Raw genomic sequence first — 24235 nt, 5'->3', positions numbered from 1 at the left:
TATATATATATATAGGTACGTGACAATTGCGTTTTACGGAACCGAATTTTGTGCTAAAATTTTGTGCCACGATTTTCGCAGTCTCTTCAAAGTTAGCGTGCTTGAGGAAGGCTTTCTGAAATAACTTTTTAGTATTCGTTATCAACATAGAGTATTTTTAGAAAGAAGAATAGTTGAAGCTTATTATTAATTTGGTTTTAATTATACTCAATTGATATATTACCGAGTTTATTGATGTCAAAGTTTTAGTTGTACTTCTGTGGTGAAATTAATGTCCAGGATATAGTCTATATTTTATCTATTCAATTTTTATTTTTAAGTTATTCATTTATCTATGCACCTGCCAAATTTCGTTGAAAAATATTATGTAGCAGTCACCCTATTTCTTGCTGCACTTTTGTTACCTAATTTACATTTTCCCTGTTGTTAGCGCGGGAGACAGAGGGGTCCATTGATTATTTGTATATATATATTTTTTTTATATATAACATTCATATTAATAATATTATTAGCAATATTTAACTTATTTCATAAATTGATATTATAAACCTAGATACTTTATAGTGAAAATATGATTTAAAAATATGTAAATTTAAAAGAAATTGTTTTATTAAAAGGATTTTTAGTAAATAATAAAATAAGACAAATTTTATATTTCATTTAGAAACAAAATGGAGAAAGAAAATAAAGGTTTCACATAGTATTTCATATCATATTCATAATATAATTTAGATATGAATCAAATTAGTTATGAATCATATCTAATTTGAAGTTTGAACGTTGTCTTTATTTAACAAGGAATGCCTTTAGATTATAATTTATAACTAATAAATAAGTTATTTTTATATAAATTTATTAAACTATTTTTAAATTATTATTTGGCCACTATCTAAACCTTTATGTATAACTTAAATATTTCCTTCGCTGTTTTAGATGCTCTAAGTTGTGAAATGGCGTCAGCCAACAACATCAGTTAGTTACTTTCTTTTTTCAATAGCTCAGTAGTTATTTTTATTATATATATATATATATATATATATATATATATATATATATATATATATATATATATATATATATATATATATATATATATATATATACACACACAAATGACTTACTATATGCAAATTTTTATATTACTTTGTAAAAATAAAGTTAATTTAATTTGTTTAGATGAACTTGCTTTAGAGAGGATCAGTCAGTTATATCCCTATTATATGAATTAATTTAGTATTTAGTCATTTACTATTAGTTTTCAAATACAGTTCTTTATTATGCCTATGTAGATTGTTGTTAGTTGTATTTTTGTATACCTAATTCTTACATTTTGTTAAGTCAATTTTTTTTTCTGTAGACAAATTAAAACAAACAATCAGTAAGTTTAGTTTAAATTGTTTTAGTTACTATATCATTTAAAAGTATTTGTATGCTGTGTTAGTATTCCTTGTTAGCTTTGAATAAACGTTTTAATTTAAAATTGGTATTTAGGTGAGTACGGCCAGCAGATACGTAAGTTTCATAGATATCTATATTTTTCAACATATAACTAATTGATACATCATTACAAATATAAACTTCAAGTAAACGTTTTAACTTAAAATTGGTATTTAGGTGAATATGGCAAACAAATATGTAAGTTTTGTAGGTTTCAATATTTTAAGTGTATACTTTGTTAATACATCATTATATAGATATTATAACTCGAAACAAGTGTATTTTAAAGTTGAAAAATATTCCATTCACATTCCAACAATTTTAATTTATTTTCTTTATCTTTAGCAACCCTTACTTCGATAATTAGTGAGAGAATTTTTATATATATAAAATTGTTATATATATATATATATAAACTATATATATATATATATATATATATATATATATATATATATATATATATATATATATATATATATATATATATATATATATATATATATATATATATATATATATATATATATATATATATATATATATATTAATGGAAGGAGACTTGTATTATGCCATTTAATTCATATTTAGTGTCACTGTCGTCTATTCCTGCTGGTAAGGTTTACATATTCTTACTTTTCAATATGATTATAATTGCTAAATAATCATGAGGTTATGTTGTGTATTGTTTTTTTATTTTTTAGTATCGTCCATTACTGTATTTTTTAGCATCGTCCATTACTTTTGGCAAGTTTTATATATTATTATTTTTCAGTATAGTTTTAATTATAAAATAATTGTAAGGTTGTTTTGTGTATTGTCTTTTTATTTTTTAATATCATCTTCATCCATTACTGTTGGTAAGGTTTATATATATATATATATATATATATATATATATATATATATATATATATATATATATATATATATATATATATATATATATATATATGTATGTATGTATGTATGTATGTATGTATATATATTGTTAATTAAAAATAACTTTAAGTATGGTTTCAATTATTAAATAATTGCACAGTTAAGTTGTGTATTGCATTTTTTATTTTTTAGTATCAATGTATTTTAGTATGATGAAACTGATAATGTAGCTGTTGACTATTGCATGAAAAAGATCCAGCTTGCTGCTGATGTTGTTTCTGGTTAGTTACAACTTATTTAATTTAATAACACTGCAAGTGTTGTGACTTGCCAAAAATGTATTGCAAATGTTGTGACTTGCATAAATAATACAGCAAGTGTTGTGACTTGCATAAATTATATAGCAAGTGTTGTGACTTGCCTAAATAATATAGCAAGTGTTGTGACTTGCCTAAGTTACATAGCAAGTGTTGTGACTTGCCTAAATAATACAGCAAGTGTTGTGACTTGCCTAAATAATACAGCAAGTGTTGTGACTTGCCTAAATAACACAGCAAGCGTTGTGACTTGCCTAAATAATACAGCAAGTGTTGTGACTTGTTAAATTTTTTGATAGACGGCTCTGGCTTACCTTCACGTGGTGTCTATCGTTAAAAATGATTAAAACTTAGTTTCATTATTGGAATTAATTATTTTAATCATTCACTAAAAGCCAAGACAAAATTATAATATATTATCTTTAAGATAGTTGTATATTATTATTATTATTTTTTAATATTTTATTTATTATTTATTTTGAAACAGGAAATTTGTTTGTTAACCAAACAAAATAGCTAGCTCGTTAACTATACTGTATGGTCCTTACTTCTGTTAATGTAATAATCACATGAAAGACTTGATTATAGGTTTTTGCTATACTTGGTTAGAAAGATGACATGTTTTTTACAACCAATTGACTTATAGCCCCACATTAGTAGTTGTATAATTTTTTTTGTAATATATATCCAATTAAATAATAATTTTTGGTAAGAAGTGGAAGGGGCATTAGAATGCCCCTTTCTTATGACATATTTGGATACGCCCTCTCTTATACTTCACTCTCTTATGACCATGGATGCACCACTAATGTATCTTTTAATCTAGTGGAATATGTTTTTTACTTCTTTGTTGTTGTACTTTAAATATTCAATCAGATATTTCAAGAATTGAAACATTTTTTGATATTATATTACTAAAACATCATCAACATATCTACTGTGAGTTTTATATTCACCTCCCATATTTGGTGGTTGTCTGGTATGAATTTATTTTTTAATTTATTTCCAATTTTAGAATTTATTTTTTAAATTTATTGTTCAAGTTTTGAAAATAATAATTTTTTTTTTAGGTTGGGTGGAGAGGTGGGGGGGGGGGTAGGCAGGTGGTAGGCATACGCCCCTTCGTAACAGAAACACTACTTTTATACGTAAGATTGTATAACATGTTTTATATTGTGTACTAATTTTACTCATTTTAGTAAAGATATAAATATTTATAAAATCAAGTCGTTTTTGATCCTAGGTTGTGATACACCTATCGCCACCACACCTACCTCTATTGCTAACATTCACCTCTCATATATTTTGGTGGTTTACTATAAATTTAAAACAACTTTTTGTGTATTTATATTGCTTATACCTTTAAAAAAGATTTTTTTCTGAAAAAAGTGTTCAGTTTTACACGGGCGAGGCGGTGGTTTGGTGCCCCCTCTGTCCATCCGATACACCCGGTGGTTAGAGTTTAACATAAAGTTGTAGCCCACTCTTACACCTATCTTTTGACACCAAGATATTTGTATTTCGATAAGAATTGGCAAAGTTATGACAATTTAAGTGAAGAAACCCATTATTTTGACCACAGTTTCATCAACAAATCCATATATAGAAAAATCGCTACTTAACCCGTCATAACTTTTGAACCAATTGTTCGATTTTGATAATTTTTTCACCTTTAAAATACTGTAATAATCCTCTTTCTAATGACATATAACATTATAGCATTCAAACAATTTGACATTTTTTACTCACGTAACTAATATATATATATATATATATATATATATATATATATATATTTATTTATATATATATATATATTTATATATATTTTTATATATATATAAAAAGCCACATCAGAAAAGAGTACCATAGCAACAGGTTACAAAAGTTTAATGATTAAGATTTCCTTTTAACCCTGAAAAAAAAATTGAATCCTCATATAAGCAAAAAATACAAAAAAGATAAAAGGTTCATCTTGCTAAATAAATTTAAATTAAAAAATTTCTACGCTCAAAAATATTTTAAAAAAGGTTTAAAAATTGTAAACAAAAACACTAAAGTTGCTTTAGCTGAAAGTAGATATTATTCACAATCAGAGGTCTTGTATTTTATTTGAAAAATTTCTTCGTACAGCTACAAGTTATTTTCAAAATAATTTCATAAAAAAACTAGTTAATAACCTATTTAATTATCTAAAATTGAACAAACTACTCGTTGCCAATGATTAGTTTTTATAACGCTGTTACCGTAGTCATTTTAAAAATTCTTCAATATATGTAATTCCACTGCGCATGCGTATAATAACTTTCCTCCTGCAAACGACCGTGCTTTAGGACCAATTACTTTTTCACAAACTGGAAAATTTGCATTACATAATGAGTAAATTATCCGCGGTGCTGTGTAATAAAACCGATAGGTCTTTTTAAAGCACCTTAATAACCAAATAATTCTTAATAACAATAATTTCTAAACCAGATTGTAGAATAGAATTCCTTACTTTATAAATTGGCTTTAAAATACAGCCAAACTATTTTAGATGTTTTTATCTATACAAAGTGTTTAATAAAATATCTATAAAGGATGCTTTTTTTCTCATGCTTTCAAATCTAGATAGGCTCTCTTGTCAAACTCCTATACGTTTGCTAACTTCAATTTATAGAGGTTTGGTAAACTGAGATGTGTAAAGATTGACGCAGCAGAGTGTACGTACATTGTATGATTTAATTAAAGATAAGCACAGTAAATGTACAAACATCAACTGAAGACTTTAGCTTTGGCGTGTAGTCTTGCAAATGTAAGTATAAGGGGCTGTCTATAAATTACGTCAACAAAATAGGGGAGGAGGGTCTGAATTTTTTTTGATATTTGTTGACAAGGGGGGGGGGGGGAAAGGTAAAGTTGACTTTACCTTCCCCCCAAGTCACCAATGTTACTTTTTAAAAATAAATTTAGTTACTTAAAAAAAGAAAAATTAGACAGCGTTTTCAGTCCTGTGTTACATACTCGCTAAACCTTCAGTATTTTAATAAAGCTATTTTTTAGTTATATTTCTACTTTTTAAAAACCGTGTTGTGTTTTACCCGACACGTACAGAACTAAATAAGCACACACGGGATGTTTACTTGTAACACTATTATTTTTTCAAAGATGCTGTTGGTTAGTCTGCTATGCAAACAAAAAAGGTTTATGTAAGTTCTTAGTCTACACTATATCATTTAAAAGTCAATACCAGGTGTTGGCAACGTGCGGTTGATGCGGCTCTTTAGCTCCTTGCACAAATATTAATATAATATTGAAATAAAGATTTGGTAGATGATTTGAAAAAAAATTTAAAATGAAGATGTTGGTAGCTCTTTAAAAATTCTGTTTTTTAAGTGTGATTTTTACTTGACATCGAAAGAATCACATGATGCTTGCAAGCTGCAGGTTGCCGACCCCTGGTATAAACGTTTTTTGTTGTTGTTTTTTAAGTGCCCTAAGAAGTCCTAACGGTCTTGTCACAGGGCACCGCGGAAGTGCATTTAAATAGAAAGTTCACGCCTCCTTCCTTACCGTGACGCGAAAAATTTTTCAGAGCTCGTTTTGAACCTGTATCTCCTGCTTATAAAGCAAGTGCTCTAACCACTGCACCACGGCCGCATAGTAATATAAATATTAAATATATAATAATATATAAATAATATATATATATATATATATATATATATATATATATATATATATATATATATATATATATATATATATATATATATATATATAATAAATATATAATAATTTAAATAATATAATGTAGACCATGTACTTAGATAAATCTTTTTTATTTGCAAATTAGACTAAAACTTTGTAAATTGCTACTTTTGGCTCTTCTGTCTTAATAGGTTGCCGACTCCTGGTTTATACAACTTGTTAAATGCATTTTTCGTTATGCTAAACTCTATTACAAAATAATTGGCTTTTACTGTGAAATTGAATTAGGCCTAAAGTTAAAGTTAAGAGGATTGGCACATTAAAGTATTGCATTAATTTGAAATATTTTTATAATTTAAACATGTTAGGTGTATACATTTTTGTGAACACCTTTTAATCTTAATTTTTTTTGTTCGGAATAAGTTTATTTATAGTTATAAACTGGAAAAATGTTCTTAGGCTAAAAATTAAACAACTTTTTTTCTTTTCCTTTTATTCACTTTTTTTTTTAGAGCAAGCGCTTATAATTTTAAATGGTTCTCTTTGTAGTTTACTTTTAATCTCTTTTTCGTTTTAGTTGTAAATTAGTCTATTCAAAATATAGATATACTTTTTTCCATTAAAGTTTTTTTTGTTTTTTTTTGGAGAGGAAGGGGGAGGGGGAGAGGAGGGGGAAGGTTATTGAATGGTGACGTTATATTTAGTTGGTTCGACAAGTTGTTGACAAGGGGGAGGTAAAAATTGCTAGAAAATTGTTGACGCAATTAATGGACAGCCCCAATCTAAAAATGTTTGCGGACCTGAAGGACTGCGTTAGAATAAAATTTTCGCCAAACTCAGATTTCGTGATATCTTTACTTGGAATTATTAACACAAGGTATTTTTATTTTAATAGTTCACAAAAATAAATTTGTATTTTTTAATGCATTTATTATAAATGATTTGTAGTATAATTGTCTTTTTATTCAATTGAAAAAAAATTTGAATACTATAATTTATGTTTCTATAGTTTCACATACATGTAATTTTTACCATTTACTTTTAATTTATTGATACTAGGTGTTTAGATGTCTGTACATCTTTGAGTTACTAATTAGTAGTGCTATTAGCAAGAGAATTTAATAACTAGTTACTAGGTTACTTAGTAATTGGTGATCCAAAGATGATTTTGTGTTACTATTTAGTGGCTACAAAAATTTTTTAACTTAAGTACTTTAGACAAGTACAAAAGATGCAACTTTACGACGATGAGAAAAAGGCTCAAACTTGGCAGATAAAATTTGACAACCTATTCCATACAGTGATAAGAGATTTTTAGAGGTAGAGAATGAAATCAGGAGAGAAAAAATGGCAAGCACAATAAAGAGAAGCAACCTTAGCAGATGCTAATTTACCAATCAATTGTATATATAGTTTCCATTAAAAGTCAGTAGTTAATGATAATCCAAGAAGACATAAAGGAGAGGACTCAATGAGGGGATCGCCATTCATCAATATAGGAATGTCGACATTATTGCAATACTTGTTAAGAGAGAATTAAAGATAGTTCTGGAGAAAGGTTTTTTAAGACTATGGAAGGAATGTTGTCTTTACGAAAAGTTTAATTAAGATATTATTTTAACATAAACTGGAGTGATTTGAATGTCTAGCAATTGGTTAACCTGCTTAATTGGAATGGAATGAAGAAAATGGCCATAAGATTCGAGAATCGAATTAGAAGAAAAGTTCTTTGCAAAAAGTTTTGTATGAGGTGCATTTATCAGCTAAGAGAGAAAAGACATCAGCTTAAGGACCGTCACGAAGAAAATCACGAAAAGAATCCCAGTCAGCTTTTGGGTAGTAGTAAGTTGTGCAATGGTAGGGTGAGTCTAAAAATGAAGTAAGAAATGAGATGTAAGATTTAAAGAGATCGTTCCATGGTCAGAATCACCTAAGGGAAAGAAAAAAAAAACTGAATAAAAGCTAGAATCAGACCTAAGACATAAATCAAAGAATGAAGATAATGATTAGAGTTGCCAGGAAAATAAGTCACAAAGTTAATTATCTGATTAAGTGATTCAAAAATGCAGAAGTTATAGGCTTTAGTGCCAGCAGGGTTAGTAGCGCTGGAGCCAAGTCATTCAGTGTTATTAGGCATTAAAGTTGCCAATGACGACAATGTTGGCAGGGGGTGAAGAGAGAAAGCATGGTCAATTGGTTTGAAAGTCATCTAATAGAGTACAGATTTAAACATTTAAACAAAATATTTAAACAGAACACAAGCATACATAAAATAACTTACAATTGAGTCAACACCGTGCCAGAGGTTTAGACAGAACACAAACATACATATAAAGTAGATTAGAGGTGAGCTAAAACAGTAACTAAGGCACCTCCAACTATATTAAAGACATAAAAAATAAAGAAAAAAAATCTATATATTTATATTACTATAGGCGTGACTGATTTTAAATAGCACTGTTGACAGGAAGCAAACTTCTTCCAATCTTTGCTTAGAAAGACACGAAATAGGTTGCACTGGGTTACATGTTAGCAGTAGCAGGGTGATCATGATGACCATATGCCTGGCCTGACATAGTGAAATGGAACAAAAATTAGCCCTTTTTATAAATGTCCATGATAAATTATTCTGAAATGAAAATGGTGCCAAAAGTGAAAACCCCCAAAATGACATGTATCTGAACCCCAAAAACTAAATATAGGCAGATTCTCTATAATTCTCTAATTGCACCATTGGAAAGAGCCCACTTCACACTTTCAAAAACAAAACATTCCAAATTGAGGGTTTACATTAAATTTAACAACAAAAAATGGCAAAGCTTTTTGAGGATTTTTGTGAATTAATATCACCCATGTTCAACTGAATTTTCTAAAAAAAGTTTTTCTCCTCCCCCTTGTTAATTTTTTTATTTTTAATGAATAAATGTGAATTAATTTGTTAAAAATACTAAAAATAAACAAGTGGATAAATGACAGTTATTTTGGAAATTTTGTTTTGTTTTAAAGAGAACATCATTTTTTTATGAAAATCACTCATATAAACAATAAATGTGCATTTGTAATAAGTAATCATTTTTTTACATATAAAATATATTGCGTTTAATAAACTTTTTAAGTAAAGTTAATGAAATACATTTTAATCAGTGAATTATTTTGAAATACATTTTATTCACTCTCGAAATAAGTATGAATGATGTAACAGAGGTATAAAGAAAGTTTCAAATTTACTTTACTGGAATTGAATTATTATATAACAAAATACGTATATAAAAAAGATGTTATGGAGCTTTGACTCCTGCTTCTATAGGTTGGATTGGTTTCAATTAATTTGCTCAAGCTCTGATAATTCGAATTTGAGGTTATAACAAAGATTAAATTTAAAGACTTTGCACATTCTATCAAACTTGAGAGTTTTAATTCAAGACAACTTTGTTTTGGTATTAAAAAGTTAAACTAAAACATTTATTAAAAGTTGTTTATAAACTGTGAGATGAAAGTCTAAGTTTAAACCTCCGGCTCCAATAAATCTACTTTACACATCTGATACATCTTTAATAAGTATGATAGCATAGCTTTTAACCCTTTTCAATAATGCAGAATCATTCTTAATCATTTCATGAAATTGTCGACATGAAAGATGATTATAATTGTATTGTACAGTTATAACATTCACCGAGTTGACTAGTAAGTTATCTCTTTATTTTGACTATTGTGGTTGCATCTAAGAAAAAATGTGTTCTACAATTACCATTACAGGACATAATAGTAAAGTAAAACTGATCAATTTTTAATAATTCGGTAAAAAAAAAACCTGCTGTCTTGCAACTTTTAAAATATTTAGTCCATTTTTTATAAGCCAGCAATTTGTTACAAATTGGTAATAATTCACTACTAGCTGATTTTTTACAAACCTGCAAAAGTTATAAAACTGATCAAACAACTTTGAATTATTAGTTTCAATATTTTTGCTAGCAAGATATTCAATATATGGTTCAACTTTATCCCAGCTCATTTTTGAATGCTTAGAAAGCAGCATCCGATTAAAACTTTAAAACTCATTAAAAGAACTTGTTCAGGGTAAGCAGAACATGAGTTATACATTAACAACACATCTGTTGTAAATAAATCACATTCTTGCTCTTTCCCATCTTCCCTTAGATAATGCAACAATGATTTAGTTTTTAGTGATACAAATTTTTCTTTATCTTTAATAATTGATTTAACAGAATTCAGAAAATCTACAATTTCAAAAGCAAAAAGAGGCCTTTGACTGTTCAAGTTTTAATACAAGTTCATGAAAAACGCAAACACATGAGTAAAAATGCCATATAGATCAACCCTCGAAATTAAGAAAACTGAGGTCGACAATAATTTGCTGACCTCAATTTTCAGGGATATCAAAAAAATTTGATACAAAGGTCTTACCATTAAACATCGAAACGAGGTCGGGAATTTTTTGCCAACCTCATACACTCTTAAGTCAGTAGTTAAGTCAGCATTGCCGAATGTTGACCGAGGGTTGCATATACATACTTCACTTCATATTAAAAAAAAACTGTTAAATAACTTTAGGTGGTTCATCAATGGACAAAAAATATAATTTCAAAGAAGGGTACTTTTGTATCAACCTGATTAGTCCAGGATAGAGTGATAACCATTTTATTTTACTATGAGACAAAACTCTTTACTGAATTTTTATAAAGTTACAATAATCTTTTAGCAGCTTTGTTATAACTGTATAAATGTTAAAGTATTGATAAATTTTATACATAATCTTTTTAACATCAATGTTTGATCTGTGCCATGATGAATGCAGTTGTTGAGAATATGTGCTGAACAACCAACACCATCAAGATTTGGTAAATCATTTTTTAAATAGGAAAAAACATTATTACCACCTAATTTTTTGTGAACAACTCCAAAGTTTCTATTGTAATTATTGCCAGTAAAAGAAATTTTTTATGCAGTTGTTTTTATTGAAGGTCTCTTTGATTTCATTTAGTTTGTTTATTCAAAAAGGTTAAAACATATTAAATTGTTTTCAAAATACACAATCTATTTATCAACAGAAAAATGTTTCTTTGCCCGAGTGACTAAAGTGAAGATAGAAAATTTTATTTCCAGGGTGTTGCACTAATTTGTTTTGTGAATGCTAAACTATCAATAAAAAAACAAGTGTTCTTATAGAGTTAGTAACAAACTCAATATAGAGCGTTTGGAAATATGTGATACTAACCCTGTATGTATGTATGTATGTATGTATGTATGTATGTATGTATGTATGTATGTATGTATGTATGTATGTATGTATGTATGTATGTATGTATGTATGTATGTATGTATGTATGTAAATTAGTAAAAACACTTATCTAATTTTTGATTACTTCAACACTGTGTTTCACCATCAGTAGGTTCATCAGGAAGAATGTCTAAAGATAAAAAATTTTCAAATTATAGAAAAATTATTTTACAGGAAGTTGGGAATTGTTATAATTGATTATGTAATAACTGTAGTATTTTGCAACCAGGAAGTTGCATCAACTACATTAGATAATTAAAAAATCATGAAAAGAATTCTTTAGAATTAGGATACTTATTTTCATGTCTGCATTTAGAACTTAATTCTGATTTTTTATTCAGTAAATTTTCTTGATCTAAATAAGTAATAATTTCAAATTTTTCTTGTAAACATAGTATACATTTTTTGGAAATGTTTTTATAGGCAGGCGCAGTTTTTAGGATAGACCAGTTTAATTTAAAATTAATTTTTTTTTTTTTTTTAGTTGCCAAATATATTTAGACAGCATAGTCTCTTTTGAGTATTTTTTATGTTTAAAAGATTGTTTGTGATTGCCATAATGTTTTTTCCATTTGCCCTCGGTTAAGCCAGTATAATGTTTATCAGGGTTGTTTTGCGAGGAAACAATGCATTTGTAAATAATATTTTTTGATAAGCATTTGCCATTCATAGGACAGTCAAGTTTTTGCTTGCAGTTACAATTTTCAGTATTTTTTTGTCTATTTTTAATTGAAATGGGAATTTGTTTTAAGATTTGAGAGGGATGATTCGAATTTATATTAATATACGATAATTCATCATTAGGTTTTTTATAAAGCCTATAAGAATTTTCCGAGAGGTTAAATGTTACATCAAGAAAATTCATAATTTTTAAATTAATGTTTATCTCAATTTGGAAGCCAATGTTTTTTAAAATTTCTATAATATTTTTTCTGACTTTGTCAAGTTGAGGCCCTGATTTTTTTTTCCATTATTATTAGGCCATCATCGCGATACAAGCCTAATTGATTAAAATGAGCTATTTTAGCTAGGGAATTTAAAATATATAAGCCTACAAATTCGCAATTTCTGTTCCGTCGTGCGTGGTTTTTTTCTTCCACGTCTCATTATTAAAATAGAGTAAAGTTTTTCTGCAATGTTTAAATAGAGGAATAGTTTCGTCTGTATGTATGTATGTATGTATGTATGTATGTATGTATGTATGTATGTATGTATGTATGTATGTATGTATGTATGTATGTATGTATGTATGTATGTATGTATATATGTATGTATATATATATATATGTATGTATGCATGTACGTATGTATATATGTAAGCATATATTCATATATATATAATGCATATATGTATGTGTGTTTATAGTATTAAAAAGATAAAGTGTTTAACTCTGTTCATATATTAAAATTTATATATAATTTTAGCTGCATATTATAAAACCACATTATGGGTAAAAAAGGAAAGGTTGGAAAAAGTCGAAAAGATAAATTTTATCATTTAGCTAAAGAAACAGGTATGTTTTTTAGTATTATGGCAGACGTAACATAAAAAGTGTTAAGAGTTTAAAAAAAACTTTAAACGGGTTTAATTACAAGGTGAAGCTATATTATTCTAGTATTTATTTTTAATACTTTATATGCATACAATCCAGAAAAAGTTTATTCATAAGTTCTGTCTCAAGTGGGCAACAACAAATTCAGACAGGAATTATAACCTAAAGAATGCATTCAGGAAATTACCATAGGAATTCTCAACTGACAACTCAGCTTGCATAGAAGCTGTATTTAGACAGCTTTATTATTTGAATCTAATGATAAATCAAACATTCAAAGCTGACAACAATGATGTTTCTGTAGAAATTTTAGAATAAAATTTTTTGTTATTGTATTTTTACAATAATAAAATAAACAAGTTAAATAATCAATGTTTACTTATACAATACAATAAAGCAGCGAAGTACTTTGTACAATGCAAATATACATTAAAGTATGCACAAGATAGAATTGGATTTTATTTATCTTAAAGTAAAGTAACTTACATGCCAGTATTTGTTACAATTAGAAGGGAATCTAATCTAGATTACATAGAATACTGCTAAAACAATACTTAAGTGTTAGTGTAAATGATATTTCATCCCTAATTTCTTTAGCTAGGCCAATTTAAACATAATAAGTAGGATAGCAGAATTTTTCTTTATATGAATGTAGAAAAATATGTGAAAAAAATATCATGTTAGCTTTTATTTTAGCTATATTAGCTTTATATTTTCTTTATTCATGCTATGTATGCCTAAAGTTATTTCTTTATGGCTTATTAAGTTATTTTTATAGGCTTATGAAAGTAAGAAAAATCTAAAAGTTTGAGTATCCAAGTTCTGGAGATATTCAGGTTTCAATCTCCTAATTTATGTTGGCATTTTTTTGAAACATTTCTTGTAATTTAATAGCAGTATTGAATGAATTAGGAATTAGGAATTAATATAGGCATCAGACATCACTTCATCAGATCTCTTGATTCTAAAGCAAATGCTGTAACCACTACTCAATTTTTTTCAGCAAATATTTTAAGAAAATATGTATTTTTAAAGTTCAGTTAGGTATCGAATCAAAATTAAAATTATTAGAACCATTTAAAGTGTTTTGAATTATAAACTCATAGCCATTTGCGAGGAAGCAGTCACCGTAGCTAGCCTTGTATCCGCTCTTCTTTTTTTACTGATTTTTTACAAGAACTCTTTATTTGGAGTAGCTTCTGAAGCTTCTCTTTGCATATTTACAAACATATTTACTAGCAATTTATTTTTTAAAACAAAAAGCATATTTCTTGTTATAAATTTCCTAAACCATGGTCAATGGATTTACAATTTAGTTCTGATGAGTTGTTAACAACTTTGTAAGATTTTACAAGATTTGAAACTTATTCTATCCAAAAAATGCTAAAGGAATCAGTAGGCATTTTTTCAAACTATGAGCTAGAACCAAGAGTCTGATGAAATATACAATTTAAGACAGAGTGGCTGGTCTTTATTAACCAAAAACTACTCTCAGAAGGATTATAGCTTTCATTTCATCTGTTTATTAAGATCTTTTTGGACCTCTGTTTTGATTGAATAAGAACTTTTACAATTTCTATGTAGTGATCTCTGTCAAAAGATGTTAATGCCAGCATCAAGGCTAACAGATCTAAACGCCTTGTATAGTTTTACTATGATTTTTATACTACCTCAGCAGGCTCATATTCAGTATAATGAAAAATCTACTAATAGTCTTGTTTATCTTAAAATTGTAAATTAAAAATAATGCAATGTAGATAAAATAAGGTTTAGAATGAAACTGCTAAAAAATATTTGCATTTAATTTTGTTTAGGTATAATCAAAGTGTTATTTCTATTGATTTTATTTTTATTATTTATCTACTGATTTTAAGAAAAGTCTGTCAACATAAAGAAAAATCGGTCGAGTGTTATTTTCTTTGTTTTTTATATCTAACTTTACACCTTTTTGCAAACCCTTATTTTCAAAATTCAATTTAAAGTTCAATTGTCACTTTTATGAAATATATTATTCTTAAATAATGCAGCCGTTAAATGCTCTTTCACAGTGCTCTGTGATAAGACCATAAAGACTTCTGGGAGCACCTTAATGACTACAAAAAAAGTGTTAAAACTAAAAAATCAACAACCAATAAAAATCAAATTATTGCATTTTTAAAATGCCACCAGTTAACAAATATAATATCAATAAAAATGCACGCAATCAGTATAGATAAAAAACCTTCCATTCTTTGTAATGATGTAAGTATATAGTTAATGATTTGTAAGTTTCTACTCATGCTGATTGTTTGAAAATGCTCTTAAAAAGTCAAAAAATATCAAAAAGTTAAACTTAAAGAGTGATGCGAGTTTAAATAGTCATCCAAAATAAAAAACAAAGAAATTTCATTAAGAAAACAATACATTGAGAACATTTTGAGATGTTCTGTGTATTAAAATTTGTTCCTGGGGGTCAAAATGGGATGGGTTAATATATATATATATATATATATATATATATATATATATATATATATTATGAAACAAAACAAATAGAAGTATCTATAATATGCTTCTACTTCAGTTATTTTTTAATTCCAGTTGTTAATTCACTTATACTTTCAAGGTTATAGGGCTCGATCTGCCTTTAAATTAATCCAATTGAACAGAAAGTTTGCTTTTTTACAAGAATCCAGAGTATTGATCGACCTTTGTGCTGCACCAGGAGGATGGTAAATATGTTTTTTATTTTTCATTGACCTAAGAATGAAATAGCTATATAGATAAATACTTTTTATTTGCTCTGTCATTTAGCTAGCTTGTTATCGTTTTGCATAATCTATGCAATTTTTAAAAAGTAATGTGTTGCTCGATAACAGTGATTATGACATGATTACAACAAAAACTTTTTTTGCACTACTAACTTTTTTTGTATACTAAATCTAAAAGTTATATAAAGAAGTTAACATAGTAATGATAATAATTAATATTTTTATTATTATCATTCTAATAGTAATAATTCTTGTTTCAGAATCAGTATAAAAGTTTATATAGTTACGAATATTATTTAAAAAATAATAATTGTCTGGTCAAATTCATATTAAAGAATATAGAAAAACATGTATCTTGCAAAAGTGTAATCTAAACTTACTAAAAGTGCTGCACCAGGCTATGTTCACACAAGTTAATAATAATAAAATAAAAATAAGGCATATATAATAAAATAAGAAAATGGAATTATAAGTTCTTGTCCAAATCACGCCATGTGAAACCATAATCTGGAACCATGGATGTTAAATAAAAAAAAACAACAATTTAGTTTCAAAAGTTTAGAAATATACTACAGTTATAGTCATCCATCTTGATTTCATTCCATCTTCGTTTTGGTATCTTATTCGTCTGGATGACCTGGTGAAAAATTTATCTGTAATCTTTTCGACAGTGCTTAAATTTATGTGAAAGAAAATTTATGATATAAATGTAAAAATCAAAATATATGTGTAAACTAAAATATAAAAAATATAAATAGTTAGGGTGACATTGTGGAGCCTAACTTCTGATATCTGTCCAGCAGTTTATCAACCATTTTCTCATTAATTTTTAACCTTATTATTTTTCCAGAAAATTAGAAACAATATGCTTAAATGCAGCCCAAGCACTCTTTTTTTTTTTCATTATGTTTTCAAGACCTTTGATGCAAACATGTTTTAACTGTGGTCCAGTGAACACAACACCTGTTACTTAAGCATCTGATAGTTTGGAAACATTAATCTGATCTCCTTTAATGTTTCATTAATGTGATAAAGCTAGATTTGGTATGGATTAAAGAAAGAAGAATTTTGTCCACAAGTACTATGGTAAGTAATCAACTGGTGCTTTAGCTAAATTTAGCCTTAGTATTAAACCTGGTCCTAGATCCAGTTGGTTAAATAGTAAAATTAGATTATAACCTGGGGCTAAAATGTTTTTTTGGTTTTCGAAAGTCAATATTTTACAAAATGCTTTCATAGAAATTAAAAAAAAACTTGAACTAATATACTTTTGCAGTCTCGAAAAAAATGAAAATCTTTCATTTAAAGAGATTTTGAGCATAACTCTGTTTTTTGATTTTCCAAAATCAAAGTTTAGGTTTAAAATAAAAAACATGTTCTTCTAATTTTTTTTACCTCCTCTGTTTAAAAAGTAGTGTCTTCAACTGTTGTGCCTCCCTCAGCCTTGGTTAGGTGAATAGCATTAATTAAAAAAAAAAAAAAAAAAAGAAAAGACAAATCTCAAACTAAAGATTTATATTTTTAATTTACTGTGTAGAGTTGTTGATTGCTGTGTTGTGTACATTTTATTGTGTGATTTGTGATTGTTGTGCAGTTATTTGAGGTTTGCTGCTATTAAATAATTACCAATCAAACTTTCAGCTTTTTGGTCAACTCAATAATCAACAATCAAGCTTCAAACAACAATGTTGGACAACTAAATGGTTAACAATTTAAATCAAACTTTCAACTTGTTGGACAACAAAAATTTGGGCTGAAAAAAAAAAAGTAATGATGGGAGATAAGCGAGACACATTATATTATACTAGTGACATTTCTAGTAAAATTTTAATGGATTCTGCATCAATATATTTTGAATAATTAGTTTTTGAATTTCCTTGCGTCAAAAGGGTTTTTTACTTTCAATTATGTTTGGAAGAATGAAGAATCAATGTTCATGAAATTTATACTTTTGTTAATCAATATTTGGTGTCCTTTTATATCATAGCATAGTTTTTCTAGCTTATTTACATTGGCATTTTCAGGCCATTTTTATCATCTTTAAAGCATTGAGTCAACAAGCTTGATTAGTTCATTAGTATCATTTTTTTCTCTAACTAGACATTCATATTCCTCACATAAATTTTCAATGAGACATAGATTAAGACCTTGGCTTAGCCAGCCTAAAAAATGGTCTTAATTAGATATGAACAAATTTCTAACAGCCTTTGAAATGTGTTTAGGGTTATTATTTTACTAGAAACACCATTTTTGACGCAATTTTATGAAATAAAGAAAATAGGAAAAAAAAAAAAAACGTAATAAGATTATTTCTGAAAGAAAACATCATAGCACAAAAATATCAGAAACATTGTGAGTGCAATTTGTAACTGTGACCTTGTCTGCGAATAATAAAATATATATTGTATAAATAATTAAATAGAAGATATAGTTTAATATTTAAGATGCTAAAAAAACATTTTGCATAATTAGAGAAAGTTAAGTTTTTCTGTGTTTATTATTTTTCTAAAGCATTCATTTTTACTATTGTTATGATATTTTTAGTTATTGTTCTCAGTATTTTTTAGTATATTAGAGTTTTGTATTTTATATTTTAAGGTTACAAGTGGCTTCGAATTTTATGCCAATGTCTAGTGTTATTATTGGTAAGTTTCATTAAACTATTTTATATGAAATCATTATATAAGTTAATTTGATGTTTATAATAAATGATAAAAACATTAAATTAGATGCAATTTTTTAATTAGTTTAGTTGTGCTTTTCATTTAATTAAATTTTTAACAATAAAGTTTTAAAGGTTAAAGATTTATTTTAAAATTTAAAGGGTTAGGATATTCTTGTTACTTTAGAGGGTTAGGATATTTTTGATTATCTAATACTTAATACTAATTAATCTTATCTAAATTTATAGTTATTTTAAATGAAATAAAATAGTTTAATCATCTAATTCAACTTTAATTCTTCTCTTAAATTTGTTTTTGTTATTTCTTAGTTTTTTTTTTCATTAATAAAGTAATAAACAAAAATAATAAATAAAAATCAACTGAAGATTGTACTATTTATAAAACTTTTTTTTACTAAATTTTGATAAAAATATCAATGAGGAAAAAATTAGGACACATATTTAAAATCACAGAAAGTCTTGTTAAAGGCACAATCATTTTAAGTAGAAATGGTTTATAAATACAGGAAAATCACATTAAAACAATTGTGAACAAGGCAAACAGCAAATTAGGTTAAAATATACCTTTGCTAATCTTTATATAACATCAAAAAAATGTTAATTCTTAATTAAGATAAGAATATGTCAAAACATAAATTAAATCAAAGATATTCAATCAAAAATTAAAAAATTAGAAAAATCATTAAGAAATCTCGAAAGAAACTGAGTTTACCCAAATTTATCAAGTAGTAGGGAATTGGGTAGTTTTATTTAAACAAGCATAAACAAATTTTATTGAAATGAATATAAACTAATTTTATTAATACAAATAAAAACAAATTTGACATAATTGACAAAATGCAAAACTACTACAGATAAAAAATCAAAAAAAAAAAAAAATATAGCAAAAAAAACTTTATTTAAAACTATTTTGTAATGCCTTGGAATATTTTGTTGAAGATTTAGGAATATTTTGTTGAAAATCTTAGCTTTCCAAACCAGACTAATGCTAAGAAAGAAAAAAATATCTAGCTAAGAATATCAAAATGTTATTAAAAAAAATTAAATAAATTTAAAGCACTGTCAAGCTAAGTCTAGCATCGAGTGAATCAATTAATAGAGTTAATACTGTTCAGGTAGTTTTTTTTATATATAGTATAACTATAATATGAAGAAATCGAAGACTTATTGTGTTATTAATCATATGATGGGCACACCTAGAGGAGAAAATGTTCTTTAATCATTTTTATTTTATAAAATTTAAATGTTATCCAAATGTTAAAAAAAAAAATATTAAAGGTTTTGTTTAACATTTTTCATTATAAATCTCATTTCAAATTTATTCTGTTTATTTCAATAAAATTATCCTATTCTAGGGTTGTTCGCCGTAAACAAAAACTTACGAAAATTTCGCATTTTTATCTTCCGTATTTCAAGTTGTTATTGCGGAAGTTGTTCTTTCGCAAATTCACCTTCCGTAATGCGTTATACGAAAAAGAAAAAAAATAATTATTCCGTAATAGCTCTTTACGAAAAGAAACTTGCGAAACAAATCATTTCGAAAGAATATTTGCGAAACAGTTCCTTATGGAAGGAGCGTTTCGGAATGTGCGCTTACGGAATAAACTCGAAAGTATTCATTAAACTGTTATACAAAAAAATATTATTATTTATTATTTAAATAAAATAATGTTGTTAAATGATTCTTCAATAGTTTTTACATATATATCTATATATCTATATATATATATCTATATAAATATATATATATATATATATATAATATATATATATATATATATATATATATATATATATATACACACACACACACTAAAAAAAAAAGTAGCAATTTCTACCTTAGGGTAGGATATGTGATATACCTTTAGTAAGGTATAATTTTCTACCTTTAAGGGTAGAAAATTATATTAAAAACAATTATTTGTCATACAATTTTCTAACTTAAAGGTATAATTTTCTACCTTATAAGGTAAAAAATTATACCTTACTAAGGGTATATCTCATATCCTACCTTAACTAAAAATTTCTACCTTTATTTTTTAGTGTGTATATATATATATATATATATATATATATATATATATATATATATATATATATATATATATATATATATATATATATATACATATATATATATATATATATATATATATATATATATATATATATATATATATATATATATATATATATATATATATATATATATATATATACATACAGTGATCTTGAAAGATTAAGAAAGTTAGGACGAAGGTGGGGAAGGGAGGGGGAAGGAGTTGCTGAAACAGAATATGGGGGGCCTAACGCAACTCCAATCTAAATAAAAAAAACTGAAATTTGAGTTAGTTTGACGGAAAGGACAATATATATATATATATATATATATATATATATATATATATATATATATATATATATGTATATATATATATATATATATATATATATATATATATATATATATATATATATATATATATATATATATATATATATATATATATATATATATATATATATATATATATATATATATATATATATATATATATATATATATATATATATATATATATATACAGTGACCTAGAAAGGTTAAGAAAGTTATGCAGCTAAAATTTAAATAGAAAAAACTGAAACTTTAAGTTAGTTTTGAGGGAAAGGACAACGCTTCCTCCGCAACATGTCCCTATACCAGTGTTTACATGCATTAATATTTATCAAGTACCGACTTTGGTTCACTTCCGACATTCGGTTGTTTATTGTCTTTAGCTTTTCAGAAATGGAGGTTTACTATTTATATTCTTATACATAAAAACTTAGTAAAATATTTGGTTCCATTACATTTTATGTCAATTTATCACTAATTTTTAGACTATCGACAGCTCTAAAACTTTCAGCGCTTGTATAATCCTGGTGAGCTTCTATGTTTAAATTTTTTCCCGGGGCAAAGACTCGGGAAAGGGTTGTATTTTACGTACCCGCTTTTTTGCTGCAAAATCTTGCAACTAAATTTTTACTGCTCTCCAAAATAGCCAGAGCTTTATAACTTTCAGCAGTTGTATAGTTCCAATAACGTTGAGATATTGAAAATTGCGGGGGAGGGGAGGATCAAATTTAAAGCGTACGTACTTTATGGAGTAGTTATTTTTTAGGATTGACTACATGACCTATATCTATAAAATCATGACCTATATCTTTGCTCACCTCAAGTTTATTTGACCAATTTTTATAAGAAACCCACAGAATCTATAAAAATATTACAAAAGATTTTAAAAGAAATCAGTGAAAAACTGTTTTTTTGTTGCATTTGCATTATTTTCTTATTTTAAGTAAGTATTTGTACATAAAAAGGGGTTTTGTCGTAAAAATCTTAGGTTCCTTTGCTCACCTCAAGTTTATTTGACCAATTTTTATAAGAAACCCACAGAATCTATAAAAATATTACAAAAGATTTTAAAAGAAATCAGTGAAAAACTGTTTTTTTGTTGCATTTGCATTATTTTCTTATTTTAAGTAAGTATTTGTACATAAAAAGGGGTTTTGTCGTAAAAATCTTAGGTTCCTTTGCTCACCTCAAGTTTATTTGACCAAATTTTCTAATAAACCCACAGAATCTACTAAAATATTACAAAAGATTCCAAAAGAAATTAGTGAAAACTTGTTTTTATGATGCATTTGCATTATTTTCGTATTTTAAGTAAGTTTTTGTACATAAAACGGGGTTTTGTCGTAAAAATATTAGTTTCCTTTGCTCAGCTCAAGTTTATTTGACCATTTTTTTTGATTTCAACGACAGCATTGTTTCCCAATCACGCAATTTTATTCGTATAAAACTGTTTCTTTTTTTCCATTAACTTACTGACTCAGGGGCTAATTAACTGCTCTCTCACAACTTCGGGTAAGTAATGAATATAAAGAAAGGAACAGGAGAAAAACTGCCTTTGAGTTAAGCTAACAACAAGTTTACATTAAAAATTAGTTCGATAACGATCCTTTTTTTTTGACCGATTTACTATTTGAGGCAAATCTACATGATCCCAAACAAATGACTTACATGCTCTAAATTTTCTTTTTTCCCTCAAAATGGGAAAGTTTATGTTGTTCAAGTTATGTTCACTATTTAACTCTTATTCATTGAAAAACATTTTTAGTATATCTTATGAAAGTCTAGGTTTATTTATAAAAATTTACTAACTGAAACATATCAATAATTATTATAATAATTAGTATTTTAGTTACCTAGCTAATCATACGCATTTGATTCATAAAACGTATTTAAATATTTTTAATATGCCGCGTTTCGTAAGTGTTTTTCCGTAATGAAGTTGTTTTGCAAGTTTCAGTGCGAAAGAGTTTCGTTTCGAAAGAAATTTGGTTTTTTATCATTATTTCAAAAAATAAAACCTTAAAATGTTCATATGTTGCAATACTGAAAATAACATTTTGGTATATAAAAAATTTAATTTTTACAATTATATCAGTTTGGCCAACAAAATTTTGTTATAGACTCCGAAACGTCGTTTAGCGAAATAGCTCATTTCGCAAGTGCGACTTCCGTAAGCCCTCCTTTGTATGTTGCAAAATAGTTTTGTTTTGTAATTCAACTTGCAGAAGACAACATTTCGTAAGAAGCATTTGCGAAATGAACATCGGCGGTTTTTTTTGTTTCGTAAAATTCGGTACGAAAAAAGAAAATTCCTTATTCTCAATATCCTTCCGAAAGAATTTTATTTTTCCGGAATTGTACGAAATATTCCGGTTAACAACTCTACCCTATTCCCTTTTACTTGATAAAATCGGGTGAAATTAGTTTCTTTAGAGATTTCTTAATGATAGTTCTACTTAGAAAACCAATTTTTGTAATTTTTGATTGAACATCTTTGATTTAATATATATTATGACATATTCTAGCTCGAGTCAGATAAAGTTAGTGAATAATATATATATATATATATATATATATATATATATATATATATATATATATATATATATATATATATATATATATATATATATATATATATATATATATATATATATATATATATATATATATATATATATATGTATATATATATATATATATTAGAGAATCATAAATAAAGGAGACTGGTCTAAAACTTACATTATTTATTTTTAGGTATTGATTTAGAGAATCATAAATAAAGGAGACTGGTCTAAAACTTACATTATTTATTTTTAGGTATTGATTTAGTACCAATAAAGCCAATAAAAAATGTTACCACTATACAAGCTGATATAACGACTGATAAATGTAGACAGGTATTTTAAATCCAATTTTAGTTTTATTGCATTAAGAAAGATAAAATATTTTATACAATATATTAAAGATACACTAGGGTGGTGCTCAAAACAATATTTTTATAATCTTTTCCTTCACTTGACCAGAACTTTTCATCTTGTTTAACTTGTTTAACTTTTCATCACTTGTTTGATTTTTATTTGTTACGTCATCAGTTTATTTGCGTAGTGCTGTGTATGTAATAATGCTCTTTTTTTGAGGCGTGGGTGAGAGAGTTAAGGGTTTAAGTCCTCCTCAGGTAAATTTTTAAAAATAAATTTTAATGTTTTTTTAGAGGTCATTATTTGTA

The 24235-nt window shown here is 26.3% G+C and overlaps 1 protein-coding gene across 1 annotated transcript in view; it reads left to right on the top strand.

The window, feature by feature from the left end:
• Nucleotides 1-7110: 7110 nt before the first annotated feature.
• The window catches only part of LOC100214477 (pre-rRNA 2'-O-ribose RNA methyltransferase FTSJ3), a 71946-nt gene continuing 54821 nt past the window's right edge, over nt 7111-24235 (top strand). The window contains exons 1-5 of the mRNA XM_065807504.1: nt 7111-7203; nt 13051-13139; nt 15784-15889; nt 18527-18573; nt 23827-23906. Coding sequence (XP_065663576.1) covers nt 13073-13139; nt 15784-15889; nt 18527-18573; nt 23827-23906 — 300 coding nt within the window. The 5' untranslated portion in view covers nt 7111-7203; nt 13051-13072. The remainder of the gene's footprint in view (nt 7204-13050; nt 13140-15783; nt 15890-18526; nt 18574-23826; nt 23907-24235) is intronic.

Source organism: Hydra vulgaris, chromosome 10, assembly GCF_038396675.1.
Source record: "Hydra vulgaris chromosome 10, alternate assembly HydraT2T_AEP".
Classification (NCBI taxonomy): Eukaryota; Metazoa; Cnidaria; class Hydrozoa; order Anthoathecata; family Hydridae; genus Hydra; species Hydra vulgaris.
The sequence above is the reverse complement of the archived record's forward strand: the minus strand, read 5'-3'. Positions and strand labels throughout refer to the sequence as shown.